The sequence below is a fragment of the Pantherophis guttatus genome, chromosome 6, assembly GCF_059756535.1.
Source record: "Pantherophis guttatus breed Tessera chromosome 6, ASM5975653v1, whole genome shotgun sequence".
Lineage (NCBI taxonomy): Eukaryota > Metazoa > Chordata > Lepidosauria > Squamata > Colubridae > Pantherophis > Pantherophis guttatus.
The window spans coordinates 53586416-53606642 of NC_142068.1; the positions used below are offsets into that span (position 1 = coordinate 53586416).

The window sequence follows — 20227 nt, forward strand, 5'->3', positions numbered from 1 at the left end:
ATCTTGATTCTATCCCACTGTCGAGCCTACAGCTGTTTTGACTTTTTTGGCAGCAGCGGCACACTGCTGGCTCATATTTAAGTAATTGTCCACTAGTATGTCAAGATCCCTCTTGCAGTTACTACTATTGAGCTAAGTATCTCCGATCCTATATCCATGCATTTGGTTTTTCTTGCCTAAATATAGAATCTTACTTTTCCCACCATTGAAAATCATTAGATGGCCCATTGTTCAGCTCTGTCAGGATCCTTCTCTATATTGAGCCTATCTTCTGGAATATTGGCTATTCCTGCCAGCTTAGTGATATCTGTAAATTTGATGAGTTCCCCTTCTATGCCCTAATCTAAATCATTGATAAAGATATTGGTCCTAAAACAGAACCTTAGGTACCCCACTGCATATTTCCATCCATGTAGATGCAATTCCATTAAGGTCTACACATTGAGTGCAGTTGGTTAACCAGTTACAAATCCATCTGGTACTGATAATGTCATGCACAGAATAAGGCATGAGTCACATTGATGTTTGTGGTATGTGGCCAAAAAATGTGGCTTCCGATATTTGTACATGAGTCTACTATTACAACAATACTGCATCACTGTAATCGCTGATGTGTACAGGTAAAGAATAGCACCTTAACCAATACTTCCAGACGTTGTTATAGGAGTTTTATACAAATATTGGTAAGCAAAGAAGGCAAAATGAATCACAAGGTACTCATCCTTACTAGATTTAAATCTTTCCTCATTAAGAAATTATTTAAAAAAACAACCATGCTTCAGCGGACCCACATTCTTACACAAAGGTGTTCTAAACCATAAGATCCATAATTATAATGCTTTAGTTTCTGGTCATATTTTTACATTACATCAACTGAATCATGATTACTGAATTACCATTATTTTCTAGGTTTTCATGGCATATCTTTATCACACAGCATGAGATCAAAATTTATGTTAGGGTAAAATGAGGTTAACTAGTTGGGATTCAGTGTCATATGGCTATAGTTAATGGTGTGAGTTATCTTAATTTATTTGGCTATTGTTTATTTTGTGGATTCATACAGCTCACCAAACCATAAGCTAACTCTCCTAGCTGGGTTAGTAAAACACAGTAGGTTGAAATATGGTTGACTAGTTTGTGGTTTGCTATGTTGCATGAATCTGAAACGTTTGGTTACTTCAATAAATTGCAGGCTAGCAAGTTGTCTTAAAAGGTCAATTGAGTTTCAAATTCTGCAAGAGCACCTGCAAGCACAACTTTCTTAAGAAAAACATTGTTTTGGATAGTTTTTTTTAAAAAAATGAAGAATATAGTATTTAATCTACTGGGCTCAGATATGGGATTTAGTGACCAGCTAGAGTAAAGATATTACTTTAGCACTGCAATTACTAAAGGAGGTCAAAATGCCAGGAACCAAACAGAACTTGCTTCGTAAGAAATAACTGCCAGCACTCAAATAATTACAGAAGTTCAATGCAACCTATACACAGCACTCATAGATTTGACAAATACCTAAAATCAGCATCATTGTACTATTGTACTGTCCGGGTGTTTTAGGCACAGGCAGCGAGATCGGATGTTCAAATCTCGGGCAGGAAAATATGTAAAGGTAAGGCACAACTACCGTACAGCGTAGGCACCAACGGACCCAATATGAAAAGGGTTTGTATCAGTGAGGAAATTTAAAGACGAAAACAACACAGCTTGCAAACACGCAGCTCAACACAGGCAACACGCCTCCCTTCCCCCCCCCCCCGCCTTTCCTTCAGAATCTCCGTGTCCGCCGGTTATACAAGTGGCGCATGCGCTCTGGCGACCACGCGGTGTGGAGGAGAAGAGACGAGGCTGAACGTCTGGAACGAAGCCTCGGAGTAAATAGCCGAAGAGGCAGTTGGAGAGACCCCGCGGCCCTTGATTTTTTTTTTTTTTTACACGTGGGGAGAGTGGCGGGTTCTGCTTCCAAAATACCGAATGTAAGCTCCCACCCTTTCGCTTCCACTTCGACCTTTGGATGGTCGGTTGCAGTTGAGCTCGCCCAGGACCCCTGGCGAATGTTCCTTGAACCCCAGATTGAGTTACAAATTGCAAAGTCTCTTTAATGCGGGTTTTAGATGTTGCACCCTTTACTTTTGGACTACATTAGCGCCTTGCGCGAGCCCTAACGCTGGGTCCATGTTGGGAATGTAAAGTTTGTTGTTAAAGTTGCGGGTTTTGCGGCCAATTGTGGTTTAAGGCATTGTGTGTGAAGTCGCTTCCCTTCTCACCCCGCGTCATTAATAACGAGTTGGGTGGCCTCAATTCCCGGGTCCTTCCAAGCTTTCCATCCTTTGCTTCCCAGGAACGAGTCTGAAGGGTGTAATCTGGGGTGCGATAGTGATTTTTCCTGGCTGGATACCCTCGTACTGTAAAGGAAAAAGAGGTAGAGGAGGACAGTTGATGTAGTAGAGAGACTAGGGGAATGCTAGCCAGAGTATCACTATTTGGTTGCTTATTTTAATTTCGTGCAATAAGTTTTGTTTTAGCCAAGGTGGAATATTAACATTTAAGTTCTTGAAAAAGAAGAATAGACTGTAGCCAAGAAACCTATTTGTTGAGACTACTGAGAGTTTTAATTCTACCGCTAATGAAAGTATTGTAAATGTTTCTTGTTAGCGGAGTGGCCTGTGATTTTTTGCCAAACGCTGTGCGTTGTGTTATAACTCTTTTTTTAAAAAATGTTGGCATATACAGAATTTTGGTGAATTTTGCCAGTATTTACATAAATTGAATTTGTGTGGCTAAGCGATTTCACTGATGTACTAATAAGATACTGAACTACTACTACCTTAGAATGGAAATACAAATCTGAAAGCTCCATAGGTAATGGAATTGCCTTTTGGATTTCTAAATTTCAGTTGAAACATATGTGCCAATATTGTGAGATTACTGTATGTGTTTGAAACTTGAGGCAGATATCGTGGTACTGTGGTTCTTTAAACTTTAAAACAAAACGGCTTTACAGAGTTTGGAACACTGGTTTTCTTTGAAGAGTTTTGTATATTAAAAACAGGAAGAGAGCTTGTGAAAAAATCATAATGTCTGTACCAGCTTTGTAATTTACATATGAGACTAAACTGTCTCTTGTGTAACCTGCATGGCCATCCTATCCTTTCCTCTTCTCCAACTCATCCCAGTTTAAATCCTAATCAGTCTAACCCTTCTATGTATCTGATAAAGTGAGCTGCAGCTTACTACAGCTCTTCTTGTTAAAAGAAGAATCGTGTCTGACCCATCTTTCTTCCAGGCCTTCCTATCCTCTACCATCTTCTGGAGTCCATTTAAGCTCACGCCTACTACTTCAGTGACTCCATCCAGCCACCTCGTTCTCTAGCTCTAACCTTTTAATAACATTTATTAGTGGAAAAGGTCCTATCAGACCTTTTCTGTGTGCTGGAAGTGATTTAAATTTGCTCAATTACTTTTTCCACATTTTTTTTCAATGAAAAGGAATATGAGAAACTAAATTTAGAAAATCTGTTTTGCTGGTCCAAAGCATTTAATACCGAATTCCCATTTGAAAATATTTTTCAAAACTTAAATTGTTCTTTTGCATTTTAAAGGATTGTTACAAATATTGTGCTACATTCTGAGGGTTTGGATGATTTAGCATGTGTTCTGTGCACTTAATAGAAATATCTAAATTATGTTGAGGATTGTTTTTTTTTTGTACAATTTAATTGTTTAGCTAATGTATTTTATTTTACTTTCCTAGCTAATAAATTATCCATGAAATTGTAAAGAAATGATTCTAATATAGATGTGTGAAAAATGGAACAAAGGCTTCAGATAAAGGATCTGAAAAGTCCAAATCAGTCATTGAGAAGTCCCAGCACAAGCCCCAACTTCAAAAATATTGTACTTGTTGATGATAAAGTACCACCATTGCTCAACAATTTTTCAATTTGTGAACAGGCAAAATTATTTGTTGCAAATTGGAATGGTTCAGTTGAAAATATCCATGATGGCTATGATCACAAAACTGTTTCATTAAATATAGCTGGAGGGGGAATGAAAGGTGAGGAAAAAAAAACCTTAAATTTAATGTACTTTGTAGTGCTCTATTCTTACGTAATTTCATTTTGTAATTTTATCTTGTGAGATCTTGAAAAATGGGAATGTTATGTTTTGGTTAATTTCATTTATTTGTAAGTGTTTGGTTCTAAAAATTGTTTTCCTTTTGAAAAATTGGATAATTTTGTTCTTTCATCATGTAAAGCTCCTGGAGCAAATTCTCTGGAATTTGTCAACCATCCCCCACCTTTCCAATCTCCAGGATCAAAGCTCAATGATCCAGAAGGTATGTACTTTTTGGTAAGAAAACCAACTAATTGGAATAAAGTATGCTATAATCTTGTATTAATTCTTTATCTTCAAATATTGGGAATAGTGCTTTTATTGAATAATAACTTTGGACATAATTGTTTCCTTGAGTGTTGTGACTATATGGATCATTTATATGCTAAAAAAAATAATCACAGGTGGTCCTCCTTTAACCACAATTAGGATTGGCAATTTGCTCATTGAGCCAAGTGATCAGTAGGTGAAACTGATTATGAACTTATTTCAACAGCTTTATAGACCTATGAAGGTTATATGCTAAATGCAAGGACTGGTCATAAAGTTACTTTTTCATTACTATTGTAATTATAAATGGTGTTAAACAAGGCAGTCGCTAAATAAAGGCTAACTGTAATGGTTTCATGCTCCCTTGAGTTGAAGTCCACTGTTGATTATAAATATCTTGTTTCCTTGGTGATTGTAGAATTTAGAAATTTTTGTACTGGGAAACCTCATTAACTTTAGAAATAATTCCCATCTACGGCTACCTTAGGTTATTTCTGGATAAGCATTTTATTCTGATGAAAAAACTATATAAAATTGAATTAATGATTTAAAAATATATTTAATCTGTTAAATTATTTGATTCTAAACATTTTCATTTCTGTATTGTAGGGAATGTCAAAGTCGTGAATAATTTGCTATCCTCTGCAAAGAAAAGAAATCCTGTAAGTTTCCAGTAACAACTTTACTCTGTCCTATTGTCAACATTAATATAATTGTTAATTGTAATAAACTATGTTATTCTCAAGTTAGTGTTTGATTTATAAAGGTAAAGGTGGTGTCTGACTGTAGCGGGCAGTGCTCCTCTTTGTTTCTGGGCCAGGGCAGCCAGCATTGTCTGAAGACATTTCTGTGTTCAGCATGACTATATGCTGAGATGCATGGAATGCTGTTATCATCCTACTTATTTATTGACTCACAATTGCATGCTTACAAACTGATAGGTGGGCAGGATTTAGATTCATACCTAATACTAAACTGTAATTTGGTTTATATTAATGTAACATATATTATTCAACGTATGTAACATATTATTCAGGTATTTAAAGAAAACCTGGCCTAGTTGTTTATTTCTCTGAGAGATATGTACTTTCTTATAAATTTTATGTATTCTGTATCAGTTTGGCTTTCTGAGAAATTAGGAATTTTAATGTAAAATATTACAATAGTAACATCTTACGAATTTAAGACAAAGATATGTTTATATTTGTCAATAGGCTTTGCAGGTATCTGACTCAGCATTAATACAAACAATGCATTTATCAGCTTCTCCTGACAAAGTTTTACCTATCAGCTATAATTCACAGTTCAGTCCATTAAGTCCTTTATATCAGACCACTTGCCATTTTTGTGGGCAGTTTGGTAAGTTTTTGTTAACTAATTTGTGATAAAATAATGCAGACTTTAAAATGTTGATTAAAATTGTGATCAAAGTGCTCTTTGCTAATAACGTTTAAGTGAAATGAATTTAATGTAAATTCAGGTGTCAGTTGAAATACCTAAGTCTGACCACAAATTTCCTAGGTAACCTTAGGAAAACTGCAGACTATATCTGTCAAATTAAAACAAATATAGACATATAAGTTGAATTGAGTTTACTGAAATAATGGTTTTATCACTTGAAACTACTATTAGGAAAACTGAGTACAAAGCTTTCTTAGTACAAGCTTATACCGTGTTTCCCCAAAAATAAGACCCTGTCTTATATTTTTTTGAACCCTGAAATAAGTGCTTGGCCTTATTGCCATTTGCTCAAAAGCCCGATTAGGCTTATTATCAGGGGATGTCTTATTTTGGGGGAAACAGGGTAACAGTTGTCTATAACAAGAATTTTAACAAGTTAAGTATTCTTTGTAGGTGGCTGGTTCAGTCTTGATATATAAGAAATGTAGAGAATGATTTCAGCTAGAGCTTAACTCCTAATGACTCTCTACACCTGTAGTGTTCTTTCATGGCATTCATACATGGCAATTGTTTGCATTGCTCTTCAAGAAGTTTTTTTTTCCTGACATCCCAATAATCTTTTTGTAATCTCTTTAGGATCCTTAAGATGCATTCAGTGTAAGCAGGTCTGTTACTGTTCTGCAAATTGTCAGATGAAAGATTGGCAAATACATAATATTGTCTGTAAGCCAAGTAAAACGAAGTAAGTTAATGGATTACAGTTGAAATTTAAATGGTAGCTGTAAGCTTTTAATTCATCGATCAATTATATGTAATAATGTGCAATTACAATTTTAATAAGAATTAATGATTATAGAATTTTAAAAAGTTCTCTGATTCAGTCGCATCATGCAGACTTCTTATTCAGATAGGCATATAGTTGCATATTCAGATTATGGTGGTGTACTTTTTAATTTTTATTAAACTGATTGACAAACACTCAAGTATTTGAATAATATAAATTGATGATACTTAAAAGAATAAGAAAAAGATGTACTAGAAAGTAGATAGAAACAAGTAATATACAAATTGATTTTTAACATATCTAAAGGATTGTTGGTAGTAGATCTATTGGAATTAATATAAAATTTAAAATCCATGTACATTTTATAGAATTGTGGTTCCCGCTTTCTGGTATTTTAGCACTAATAATATCACTTAGACTTATATACCGTTGCATAATGCTTTTACAGCACTCTAAGCGGTTTGCAAGGTCAGCATATTGCCTCCAGAATCTGAATCCTCCTCTTACCAACCTTGAAATGATGGAAAGCTGAGTCAACCTTGAGCCAGTCAGGATTGAACGCCTGACAGTGGGCAGAGCAATACTGCAATACTTCATTTTAACCACTGTTCCACTATGCAGCAAATAAAATAATTTTATTATTTTAACTTTATCTGTGATCTTTCCTAGAAGTTATTAAATTATCTAAGAATTATCCTAAGAAGTTACTAATTATCTAAATTATCTTTTCAATGTTATTTTCAGGTGAATATTACTTTCGCTGTTAAGGTTTAATAAATAGCTTTTAATCTTTAAACCAATTCCTTAAGTAAGCGCAAAAACACTAACACTGGGTAGATTCATTTCTTTTTTCTCTCCGGTTGGGGTTTTTTTTGGGGGGGGGGAGTTGTATTGAGGGGAAGAGGTAGTCCATGGCTTACTACCATAATTGGAACTGGAATTTTGGACACTAAATGATGCAGTCATTAAGCAAGTCATCACATGAGTGGACCTGATTTTATGACCATTTTTACTGCAATTGTTGAGCAGATCACTGTGATCATTAAGCGAATCATGGTTCTCAGAAGCCAGCTGGGAAGGTTAAAAAGCACAATAACGCAACCACAAAATTCTGCAACTATTGTAAATGTGAGCTAGTTGCCAAGCATCCGAATGGTGGTGTAATGGTCATAACTTTGAGGAAGTGTTGTAAGTCACTTTTTCCAAGATCATTGTAACTTTGAATCATCATTAAATGATTGTCATACGTCAAATACTACCTTCATTACAGACCCACCATAAATTAATGACAACCTCTCCAGAGTTTGGAAGAATAATTATATGTGTCAATCTAATAAATCAAATGTCAACAATCTGTAATTGTAACTTATTTTTGAAATCCATCCTTTTGGTTGTTCTAGATCAGGGCTGTCAAACTCCCAGCCCACGGGCTGATGTGTCATGTGCTGGCCATGCCCATCCCCATTTTAGCAAAGGGGAAATGTCCTGCTACGTCATGTGACGCTGCCATGACGACGTGAGTTTGACACCTCTGGTCTAGATAGTTAAGAATTCTCAAAATTGGTGTAAGGCCTAACTAATGAAATTATAATTTCTGTGTTATCCAATAATTATTTAAATTGATACCAAGAAAACCATGGTAATTTATTATCTTTTATTGCTTTGTCTCTTCTTTATTTAATTTCCCTTCCTTTTTTTCATATGAGTCAGATCGTAGTGATTGTCCAGTTCTCCAAGTTCTTTCTTGCCTGCATATGCCAATATATTAAAATCTGTTTTGGAATTTCCACTGATAAGTATTGAAATAAACAATTGAACTTAGAAGGATTTTCATTTTGGCAGGTGCAAACCATCCTGAAATATTATTAGCCCAACTTTTCATTTTCTTATGTTTAATATCTTTGTTATAGACATAAGATTATTGATAAACATTAATATTTTGGTAATATTGATCCCTAAATATAACTGGAGGAGACGAATCAGCATATAGGGAAGAAGTCCAGAGGTATCCATATGGTGTTCAAAAAACAACTTGCATCTAAATACTAGCAAAACAAAGATGGTGCTAGCTTTCCGGAAGCACAGAGAGGAACCTACCCCACTATATATTGAGAGGGCTGTGTGGAGAGGGTTTCTTCTTTTAAATTCTTGGGAGTGCTCATTAGTCAAGATCTCATCTGGAAAAACAACATGTCTCTGGTGGTTAGTAAGGCTCAACAATACTTCATTTTCTTAAAAGAGTCCTGCGGAAAAATCAGGTGGAACAACGGCTGATTACTTCTTTCTATCAGTCTATGATAGAAAGTGTTATCACATACTGTATAACAGTATGGTATACTGATCTAACAGCAGACAGGAAGGCACTACAGAGAGTGATCAAATTTGGCACAAGAAACCATCAGTTGCCGTCTTAACACCACTAGATGACATCGCCAGTTCTCGCTGTTTCAGCAGACTAAGGAAGATACTTAGGGATGATTCACACCCTGGCCAGTGTCTCTTTTTGCTTCTACCATCAGGCAGAAGACATCAAAACATAGCCAGCAGGACAAACAGGTTTAAAAACAGCTTCTACCCATGGGCTGTCAGACTTTTAAACACAATCACTCCACGCACATACAGAAACGTATGACTACGTCTTTTCCCCCCCAATTACTTGTATAGGAATTATTCTACTTGTATAGGGATTATTCTCTATACTATTTATGTTGTTTTGTATTTTCTGTTATGGATTGCAGCAGGGAGGCTAAATCAATTTTGTTGTATAAATGTACAATGACAATAAAGGCTATATGATATGATATGAACATTTATATATAATTGGAATCCCTAAATTGATTTTGAATTTGAACTTCCTTTTGAATTTTCCCTTCAAATTTCTTTTATTGATATGGTTAGCTGAATGGGAGGTGTTCAAAAGAGTCAGAACCATATCATAAATTTCAAAGATAGCTCTTATTACCTATCGTATTTTTCGGAGTATAAGACACACTTTTTTCCCTCCTAAAAGAGGCTGAAAATTTGGTTGCGTTTTATACTCTGAATGTAACCCCAGCCCTCACCCTTTGGCCTCCATGCGTCTTCTTCCTAGCTGCAGAGATTGCCACTGACAATGACTTGTGTTTTTGGGCGCCATGCATCATGTTTTCAGCCTCCAAACGCTCCAAATGCTGATCTAAGGGACGTATGCTGTGGGGATCACCAAAACACATCGCTGCCGATCGCCGCCCGAAAACGTGACACGTTTGGAGACTGAAAAAACGATGCGCGGAGCCCAAAATGGCTACCCGGAACAGTTGCTGCCTTCTCTTACCTCTTCTATGCTTCGCCTGCTTTAGTCACTAGAGCTCCCTCCGACAACCAGCTGTGCTTTTGAAGCTGTTTTTTGCCCCAGCACAGCGCTTGTGAGTGAAGCGATTTTCCGCGCTTTGCCTGCTTTTCTAATTACTGGTCCCTCCGACGATTAGATGTGCTTTATAAGCTGTTTTTTAGTCCCAATCAGCCCAACTTCAAAACCAGCAAGTGAACTAATATGCTGAATCTGACCAGGCTAAAGATGCTAGCTGGATGAATATCTGGTAGGCAGACGTCTATTTTCCTCCCTAAAAACTAAGGTGCATTTTATACTCCGGTGCCTCTCATACTCCGAAAAATACAGTAATTGTATGCCATAATCTGTTCATTGGTTCTGTTGTCAGATTTACGATAGCTACATCAAATAATAAAGATGATAAAAAGCAGTTTAATTACTATAGAATCAATTGAATAGAGTAATAACTGTTAACTTTTATGTGAGCTTTAGTTGTCCACTATACAATCTGTTCCCTGTTGAATCATCATTTCAGAGATATTTCCGTATCTAAACAAACAGAATGACCGAGGGTAGGCAAATAAGTGGTAGCAGGAGCGACTTCCAACTTTCTGCTGGCTTCCCCATTCTGTTTCCTGGCGGGAATCTAGTAGGAGGCATTGGAAATTTCCCTTTCTTTCCCAGCAGGCATGTAAGTGGCTGCTCCTGGGTGGGAGAGAGAACAAGGGACTGAGAAAGTGGCTGGGAAATGTCACAGAATGTTGAAAATGAAGCTCAGCAGCCAGTAGCAGTTAAGCAGCCCCAAATTCCTCAAATTTCATTCCCTCAGAACTCATGGACATGTTCTATAAGCTAGCCCATTTGAGATATCTTGTTTCAAAAATTGTTCCCCTATGATGACTGCTTTACTCACGACAGTGAGCGTTTTAGTAATTAAGAGATGAATACGAAAGCCAGCCTTAAATTTATATTTTTGTAACATAGTTCTCGACTGAACAACCATTTAGTGACTGAAGTTAACGGGACTGAAAAAAAAGTCAGTTATGACTCTTTTTCATGCTTAACAACTGTTGTAGCATCCCCATGGTCACATGATTAAAATTTGGATGCTTGGCAACTGGTTCATATTTATGACGCAGTGCCATGTGAACTCCTTTTGTGACCTGACAAAAGTTGATGAGGAAACCAGATTCATTTAACAACTGTGTTACTAACTTAACAACTGCAGTGATTCAATTAACTGTGACAAGAAAGGTCATAAAATGGGGCAAAATTCACGTAACAATTGTTTTGTTTAGGAAGGGAAATTTTGACTTCAAGTACAGGACTACCTGTACTTATTTTTTAAAAAATTAATTCCAGAGAATCAAACTTGTATATTACATTCATTTTGCCAATTTGTGTAATAATTTTTTACTAGTTGGGAGAATATATGTGTTTTTAGAATAAAAACCAAATTGAGCTATGTGAGTAATTTTATTTACACTCATTTTAGGTGATTAGCTAATAATTTCTTGTAGATTTTGAAAACTATATTAAGTGAAATGATCCTCTTAAGTCTCAATTCCTGAAAACGTTTACCTGGCTTAAATATTACAGCTACCTTTCCAGGACTCTGGTAAGGGGTCCCTCCAATGCAAGAATTGCATAGTAAACTAAAAATTCAGGTATTAAGACATCTTTAAATTTATTATTAAATTGCTCTATGCATCAGAACTTAGAAATTTTCCATTTTTAATAGTTTTAAAGATTTCAAAAATTTTTTGAAACGGCAACAGTGATTCGGGGTGGCTTAAATGTTTTGTTTTAAATCACCCAATTTTAAAATAATTTAAAAATAATGCTTTAATAATTATTAAATAATTATTATTAAATAATTAAAAATTAAAATAATTAAAAATAATTAAGGAATATAATGGTTGAAAGAAACATTCAAATTCTCTTATGTCTGCTTTTTGTATGATTCTCTGACCATTGCTATCTTTAATTGCAATATGCTTTTTTTTTTCTTTTAGGGTCCCCCCCCCCCCCCCGCCCCGGTTTATTTAACAGCATTCTAGGAATTCATGATATGTTCATAACATTTTGCTTAATAAAAAAATAATTTGAGAGATTATTTTGTAGCTGTTTATAGGAAATAGCTGATCCAATTTTCTATAATTCTTTAGCTGTACTATTTTTTCATCTGACTTACTCCCCCGAAAAGAGTTTTTATATTGAGAAGTACAATCTGTATAGTTGTACTTGCTCTGCAATATATTTATTCAAGATTGGAACAGTGAAGTACCATGCATGTTTGAGGCAATCTTTTTTCAAGTTTGATCTAACCACCTTGCAGGCTGGTGACAATAAAAAAATAAGTATTCTATGTATTTCTGCGCAAAATCTTTAGACTCTGAGATCTATTTAGCTCAAAGCTGCTTTTTCCAGCTTGAAACAGTCTCTTCCAAGTTAAGAATAACATTTTTTGTTTTACCAGAAATATTCCAGTAAGAACTGTTATCGGACTACCGGCAGATTGAAAATTTGAATTTGAAATATTTTGCACACTCTTTGATTACTGTATTTTTCGGAGTATAAGACGCACATTTTCTCCCCCTAAAAGGGGGTGAAAATTTAGGTGCATCTTATACACCGAATGTAGCCCCGCCCACCCACTGGCCCCCACCCTTTGGCCTCTGCCTCGTAGCAGTTACCTCCTTGCAAGCAAACAGCAAGAAAAAACAGCTCCTTTGAGCTTCAGCACAGCCTAATTAGTACAAGTTAATTGGATCGGCCTCCCGACTTTCAGCTGATTTGCTCTCAGTTTTGTGCAGGTTCTGCTGCTTGCTGCAAAGAGATAAATTGCTGGAGCAGATTTTTTTTTCCTTGTGCTAATCAAGCTATGCTGAAAACGAAAATGAAAGTAAAGCTTGCTGTTTGCTGCAAGGAGGCAAAATTGCGTAGAGGCAGAGGCAGATTTATTTTTCTTCTTTTTCTTACCAAAAAAGGTAGGTGCGTCTTATACTCCGGTGCATCTTATATTCCGAAAAATACGGTAGTATTTAAACTCCTTGGCTCAGTTGTTCTGGAACCACCATATATGGCAGTTCTTTTTTGTTCCTTACTTGCTGTTCCAGTCAAGGATTTTATGTGCTTAGGAGAGCATTGGGATTTCCATTTCCAGTCATGTTAGCCTTTATTCCTGCCCATTTTTAAATTAAATGATTTAATATTATTCTTAGAGATTCTGTTTTGGACATGTTACTGAATTCTGGTTTATGCAAATCCAGATTTAGATGCTAAAGCATCATATGAAACAGCAGTATTTCTTGATCAGCTAGAAGTTTGTAAAGTGGCACAAAGTTATACTGACACAACATAAATTGTGGTATTTATTTCATTTTAAATGAAATAAACTTGCAATTGAACTGAACATTGTACTAATGAATGAAATTATTCTTTTTAGTACAAATAAAGCTGAATATTGTAGAAAATCATTGGATGAAGGCAATAAAAAGGTATGGTAAGAGGAATTTCTCTTCTGTGGTTGAAAAACCTCATTATACTGTTCTGATGATGCCTGCATATTCATCCTTTCTCTTTGTAACATTTTTCTAAAATCATGCATTTGGAAAGGGCTGGTTCAAACCATCTAGTCTACCATGCCCTAGCACAACCAAGAATCAACATAATATCCTTGATAAATAGTTTTCAGACATCTGCTTCAGGACAATCAGTAAAGAGAAGCCTATCACTTTACTGAAAAATTGCTCTTATTGTTAGATTGTTTCTTCAAGTGGAATTTTTCTTCCTAGAATTTAAATTATTCCATGAGAAAGCCAAACTTTCACAGTAATACAGTTTATTGCATTGGAAAGAGCTATAATTTTCCCGTTCTATCTTCCTAAGGCTGAAGAGGCCAAGGTGCTTCAGCCTCTCTTCATAGGATGTAGTTTCTAGAGTTTGATAATACTTGCTGCTCTTCAGTGAACCGGTTCCAGTTTTTCGGAACCCTTAAAATTCAATAATCAGAACTGAACGCTCTTCAGGTTGCGATCTGACCAAAATAGATAAAGACAAAACTGATAATTTTCCTGATTTGGAAAGTACACTTCTCTTAATGTAGTATAACAAATACATTTGCCCTTTTTTGCAACAGAAAGTAACACTGCTGATTGGTTTTATTTTAGTTTCACCTAATATTTCAGTGGAGTCATGGCTCAGTGGTTACAGTCCCAGAGCTTGTCAGCTGGAGAACTGAGAGCCTGAGCTCCTCGCAGTGGGATGAGCTGCCATTACTTGGCCCAGCTCCTACCCACTACCATTTCAAAAGCATGCAAGTGCAAGTAGATTAATAGGTACCACTTCGGTGGGAAGGTAAGTGTTCTGTGCGTCTTTGACATATAGTCATGCTGGCTACATGACCATGGAAATTGTTTTCAGACAACGCTGGCTCCCTCAGCCAAGAAACAAAGATAGGCACCATGCCCTAGAATCGGACATGACTGAGAGGGAAACCTTTATCTTTTCTTCTATTTCAAGATGTTTTTGCCAGTACATGTAGTCCTTGACATATAATCGGGTGAAATACTCCCGGTTCGGACCGGATCACCTGATCTGGTAGCAATAGAGGGTGGTTTGGAGAACCGGTAGCAAAAATCCCTGCCCCTCCCCCCCCATGCCCAGTTGAGCCGCATGATCATCAGAGGCTTTTTTTTAAACTTTTAAAAGTATTTTTTTTCTACAACCTCTTTGGCCGATCATCCCCCCTCGTGCGCTGTTCTATTTACCACATGCCTCTTGGCGTGCACTGCACATTTGGTGCGTGGTGTGCACTGCACATGCGCAGCCAGCGAACCAGTAATAAACCGGTTCAGATTTCACCACTGCATATAATCATTCATTCAATGATTATTAAAAATTACAGCAATGCTGATCTAAGGGACATACGCACAGTCCCCAAAGTTACATTGCAGCACCCCTGCAATCGTGATCATGATCTGGGTGCTTGGCAACCAGTTAGCATTTATGACATGTTTTCCAGCACCCAAGCATTGCGTGATTGCCATTTGCAAACACCTTTGCTGGCTTTCCCCAGAAAGTCAATGGTCTAACTGGGAAAATCACAAGTAGCTAGGGTAAGTTTTCCTCATTCACACAACCTCCCCAAACTATTTGCACTTATGCCAGCCGCTCATACCTACCTGCGCTACACCATTCATGCATGCTTGCTATACCCTTTCTGATCTACCTGGCATCTTTTTTAAAAATATCTTTTTTTTTCAATATAATAATTCCAACTTCAATTAAACAGTGTGTCGTCTGGGTACAGATATCTTTATAAAATAATAATAAAAATTTACAGCCATTAAAGTCATTACTTTAACATTAATTCTATACTATTAATATTAAACATAATCATAGTATTTGTTTCTCAACATATCTTCTTCATTTCACTAATCTTGGTTAAAATGGTATTTTGTTTCCCTATTGCTGACTTCCATTTTTATTGTCTAACCATTGATAAAATAAGTCCCATGTCATGTAATATTCAATTTGTTCTTTTTCCTTAATTGCTAGCCCTAGTCTATTCATTTCTACACATTCTAATCGCATTTTCGTCTATGGGAATCTCTTCACTTTTCCAATTTTGTGCAAATACAATTCTAGCTGCAGTTAATATAAGGATAATTAAACATGCATTCTCCTTATTATATTTTTCGGGTAAAATCCCAACAAGAATATTTCTGGCTTTAAGTCAGTGTGTTGCTTCATCATTTTTTCCAACCACGTATATATTTTTGTCCAATATTTTTTTGCCTTTGGTATGTCCACCACATATGACCCAGGTATCTGGTGGTACTGTCCACATTTAGCCGATTTATCTTTAAACATCTTTGCCCACCTTGCTGGTGCAAAATGCCATCTATAAAACATTTTCTTTATATGCTGTTAACTAACTACTGTATAGCCAGTTTTTTGCCCATACTATCATTATCTCCTTCACTTGTTTACTTTCTAATTTAATACCTTCTGCCCCTGTTAATATTTTACCAAATTCTGTCAGTTCTTTATAAAATCCGTATAGTTTAACATCTCTCATATCGAGAATATATCTGCACTTGTGAATACCATGCCATATCAATCCTTTGATCGCTCAGTTCTTGTTTAGTTTTGAGTTCCCTCTTTTCATTCATGATATCTTGGTATCTAACAATATTTTCCATATTAATAACATTTGGGTGAATCAGTGTTTCCATTGTTGAAAGCCAAACTGGTATCCTCAAATAATGTTGTTCTCTAGTTTTTTCCACACTAACAATAATGCATTCCTAATGTAATGTCCTTGGAAGTAACCATGTATTTTATTTTTCCCATACCACAAGAAGGCATGCCAGCACGATTGCAAATCATGCTTCTCCAAAGTCAATAGTCTTGTATTCCTCAATATAATCCATTCTTTCACCCATATAAGTACCGCAGCCTGGTAATATAATTCCCAATTCGGTAGCCCAAAGCCGCCTCTATTCCTTGCATCTTGCAGCATTTTTAAACTTAGTCTTGCTTCTTTCCCTTGCCAAATATATCTTAATATTATTTTATTGAGTTCTTCAAAATATTTTTTCCACTTTTATCGGAATTGTTTGAAATAGATATAGTAATCTCGGTAATATATTCATTTTTATTGTAGCTGTAATAACTGCCTGGCATCTCTTGTGCTCAATCTGTGGCACATACTCTGACCATATCATGCCTCTCCTGCACCCCCATGCGCTCCTGCCACTTGTTTGCTGGCCTTGGACTTGCAATTTTCTGCCAGTTTCCTTACTGACTTTGTTATCAGTTGCCAATTATGGTTTAAATATTATATGATTAATTTGACAAGAATTATTGCAAGTGAGCTATAAAGCATTCTTTCCAGTTTTTTAATAACTATATTACATTTTATTACATATTACAAGAAGGAAGGAATAAGAATTACTTTGTAAATGTTAGTTTATACTCAAAATGATAAATCCTCTTATAAATTCATCAATGATTTATGTTTCTTAGATAAGTCAATCTTTTTGAGTTCTTTTAAATAGAAAATAGGATTATTATTAATCAAATGTAAACCTTTGCTTCTAACAGGAAAATATATTACCAGTGAATACTAAAAATGTAGAACAAGGGAAGAAAATAATGCTGTCTGATCTGAATAATTTAGGACTTAAGAAAAATATGACAATCAAAGTAAGTTCTGATTTTACATTTCAGTGTATTTTGTATAAGATCCTCATAGCTACAAAGACCTAGCTAAATTAATAATACAAGTAGTCTTAACTTAACAACTTTTTACTGTTGTTAACATTCAGTGAAAGTGTTAAACAAATGGTAGTTACAACCGTCCTTAAAGGACAAGCGTCCTTAAAGTTATGGAAGTTCCAACGTCCCCAAATCCAAATTCAGGTTGTTTGCAATCAGATATGTTGGCAATATGATAATTGCGCACTTCAACTCCTCTTACCTGCCTATCTTCCCCCACCCCCATTTCTACCCTTTGGAACATTCTATTCTCTGCCACTGCCTGCCCTCCTTCCAGTGACTTTTGTTGTATTCTGTCTTCTGCTGCTGCTCCAAGATTGCAAGGCTATGCTGCCTGTGCCTGGGACCACCATCATGTTTCCTTCACTGACTGCATCCCACTGCCTCTTCTCTGACCAGGCCTGGCAAGTTCCTCTTTGGCTAACAAAGCTCAGCTGTACTCTCTGACCATGTTTTTGGCCCACACCCTTATCCAGTGCCTGGATCCCAGGTCAGCAGAGAGTGAAAGGTAACAGTGAAAATCACCTAATGGCAGCAGGGAGCAAATGGCAGAGCAGACTGCCCAAAGAATGGAGATGGGGAAGATAGATTGGTGGGAGGAACTGAAGGGCAGTGCAGTCTCATCTACCAAAGAGATACACCAGGCCTGGCTGGAGAAGCAGTGGATGGAACTGGCAGTTCACAAAGGGCAAGTGAAGCATGAGGTCCTTGCCTAACAACAGTGTAGTCTTTGCCTAATAACCGTAACTAGGACTATTGGAACAATTGTGCTGCAATCATATATAATGTTTTGCGTAATTATAAATTAACTTAGTGACAAATTCCAGTCCCAATTAGGGTCATTAAGCAAGGACTACCTTACTTTCTGTAAAATGATTTTAATTTCATTCTTGATAAGAATCCTTTAAATTTTTATGCTTTGAGTAACTTTGTTCATGTATTCAGTTGTGATAAATATGTACTTGATTGAGTAAATCTAATGTTAAAGACAAACTTTAAAAAATGTTTCTTTTCTAGGGTACAATAACAGATTTTCATAATCCTAGTGAATTCTACATACAAGTCAATTCTCCTGAAGTTCAAAGTAATATTAGAAAACTAACAGTGAAACTGAAAGATTACAAGGGAATTAATCAAGAATATACTCCTGTCAAAGGACAAGTTGGTGTTGCAAAATATTCTCTGGATCAGGTAAATTAACTTTAGAGTAGACATACTAACCATTTAGTGTTTTGCAGACTATTATGGATGTCAGGGCTTCCACTTGGGGGTGCAGCAAGTTTCAGAAGAGGTAGGGGCACTGTTGGCACCTCTTTAAGTATGTATTTTCCTAGAATTTTGCAGCAATTACGGAAGGCAGGAAAAGGAATTCTTTAAGGAGATACTAAATGTAGGGTATGCATACAAGCCTGTTCAAAAATATCTTTTTGACTGAACAACTGTAGAGACTATTCTGAAGTAAAGATTACCAGAAATATAGTATTTCTTTTTATATCAGGTCAATAGATTCATAGCTATTTGTTGACTAAGCATAATTGTGGTATTTAATAGTTAGTAATTTTTAATTTAGCCGAAGCAAGAAATGCCATAGAAAATTGCAGCACAAATGGTTCTGGTCTCATTTTTTACAGTAAAATGAAAACTGATACAGAAAATTAAGAGAAATTATTCTAATCTTGTTTCTGTTGTTTAAAATAGGTGTCACATGAAATATTTCATATTATTTAAGTGTATAAGCAATATTGAAGTTAATATAAACATACACGGCCTATTGAAAGGATGGGTCTGTATGTTAGGAAGAACAGATTATTTGATTTGCTTCCATTAACTAAATAATTTAAATATACAAAATTATACTGTGAAATAGTGTTTGAATTGAAGACAACTTCTAGTAAAGAAGATCATAGTGAATAATTTTTCTGCAGCTAAATAATTTGTTCACATTCAGACTTGGTGCAGGGTACTCATAAAAGAGATAGATATCCTTACAAAGAGCGCTCAAGTACTGTATATTGACTATGGAAAAAGAGAAAATATACTACTACACAAAATGAAAGAATTGCACGAAGATATTTCAAAGATTCCACCCTGTGTAAGTATAAATTTAAATATCTTAAGAAACTGAGGAAAATGTACCATGTCTGAGAATATGTTAAGTATCCAAATTTTAGCTTCAAGAGAATATAACCTGATTTTTTTAAAATAATGTAACAAAATAGTCTGAAAATATTGCTCCTAGAAAAATAAAAGAAATTGATCAAAAGTTTAGCTATTTTTGTCTTGTGCGGTACTTATGACATAAGAGATTTTTGATGGAATTAAATTTTATCCTGATTCTTGGTCAAGGATAAATGTATAGATAAATCTATAAATGTTGATTTCCATTCTTGGTAATCTGAATGCAGAATAAGGTTATTGCATTTGGAAAAAACCTTTAAGTAGATTTATTGAACACTGGAATAGCTGCACACTTGGGTATTTTTAAAAAGAGTTTTTAAAAATACAGAAATTATCATGATTCCCCCCCCAAGATGCTTGTATTTTGACTATTTTAGAGCTTCTGTATATTCTAATAGTAGTATGCTGTTTTATGTTCTTTTTTTAACTAAGATAACAAACTTTCTAAACTACTTTTTGTTTTGTTTTGTTTTAGGCCATTAAATGTCGCATTGCTAATGTTCTTGATACAAAACAGTGGAATGAAAACTACAAGAATCGTATTGCTTCAATTCTTATAGGAAAAAAATGTTCGTTAATTATCACTGATATTTCGATGGATGATTTGCCTTGTTTTACTGTAGATGCTGTCTTGTCAGGTAAATTATATGAATATGATAACAGTAAACAAGGATTCCTACAATGAAGTTTAGTGAACAAACTTGAATTTTACAAAATCTCTTACATTGTATGTCAGAAAACATGTTGAAAGAGATAAGAGTATGGGTTGAATGCTTTGCATAAAAAGTCTTTGTTTGCTGTGCTTTAATTTTTCCGCAAGATTACCCATGGCATTTTAAATAAGCAATTTTTTGCCACTTAAAAATATTTTGCAATCATTC

At 35.6% G+C, this 20227-nt stretch overlaps 1 protein-coding gene across 5 annotated transcripts in view; it reads left to right on the plus strand.

The window, feature by feature from the left end:
- The first annotated feature begins 1781 nt into the window (after positions 1-1781).
- Positions 1782-20227, plus strand: part of TDRD1 (tudor domain containing 1) — a 42010-nt gene continuing 23564 nt past the window's right edge. The window contains exons 1-11 of one of the 5 annotated variants that reach the window (XM_034440175.3): positions 1795-1976; positions 3755-4057; positions 4259-4339; positions 4996-5048; positions 5601-5745; positions 6424-6529; positions 13330-13381; positions 16995-17096; positions 18186-18359; positions 19117-19260; positions 19822-19984. In XM_034440175.3, the coding sequence (XP_034296066.2) occupies positions 3811-4057; positions 4259-4339; positions 4996-5048; positions 5601-5745; positions 6424-6529; positions 13330-13381; positions 16995-17096; positions 18186-18359; positions 19117-19260; positions 19822-19984 (1267 nt within the window). In that variant the 5' untranslated portion in view covers positions 1795-1976; positions 3755-3810. Of the gene's footprint in view, positions 1977-3754; positions 4058-4258; positions 4340-4995; positions 5049-5600; positions 5746-6423; positions 6530-13329; positions 13382-16994; positions 17097-18185; positions 18360-19116; positions 19261-19821; positions 19985-20227 lie in introns of all 5 variants that reach the window. The other 4 variants (XM_034440176.3, XM_087872911.1, XM_087872912.1 and 1 more) reach the window with 4 other exon arrangements.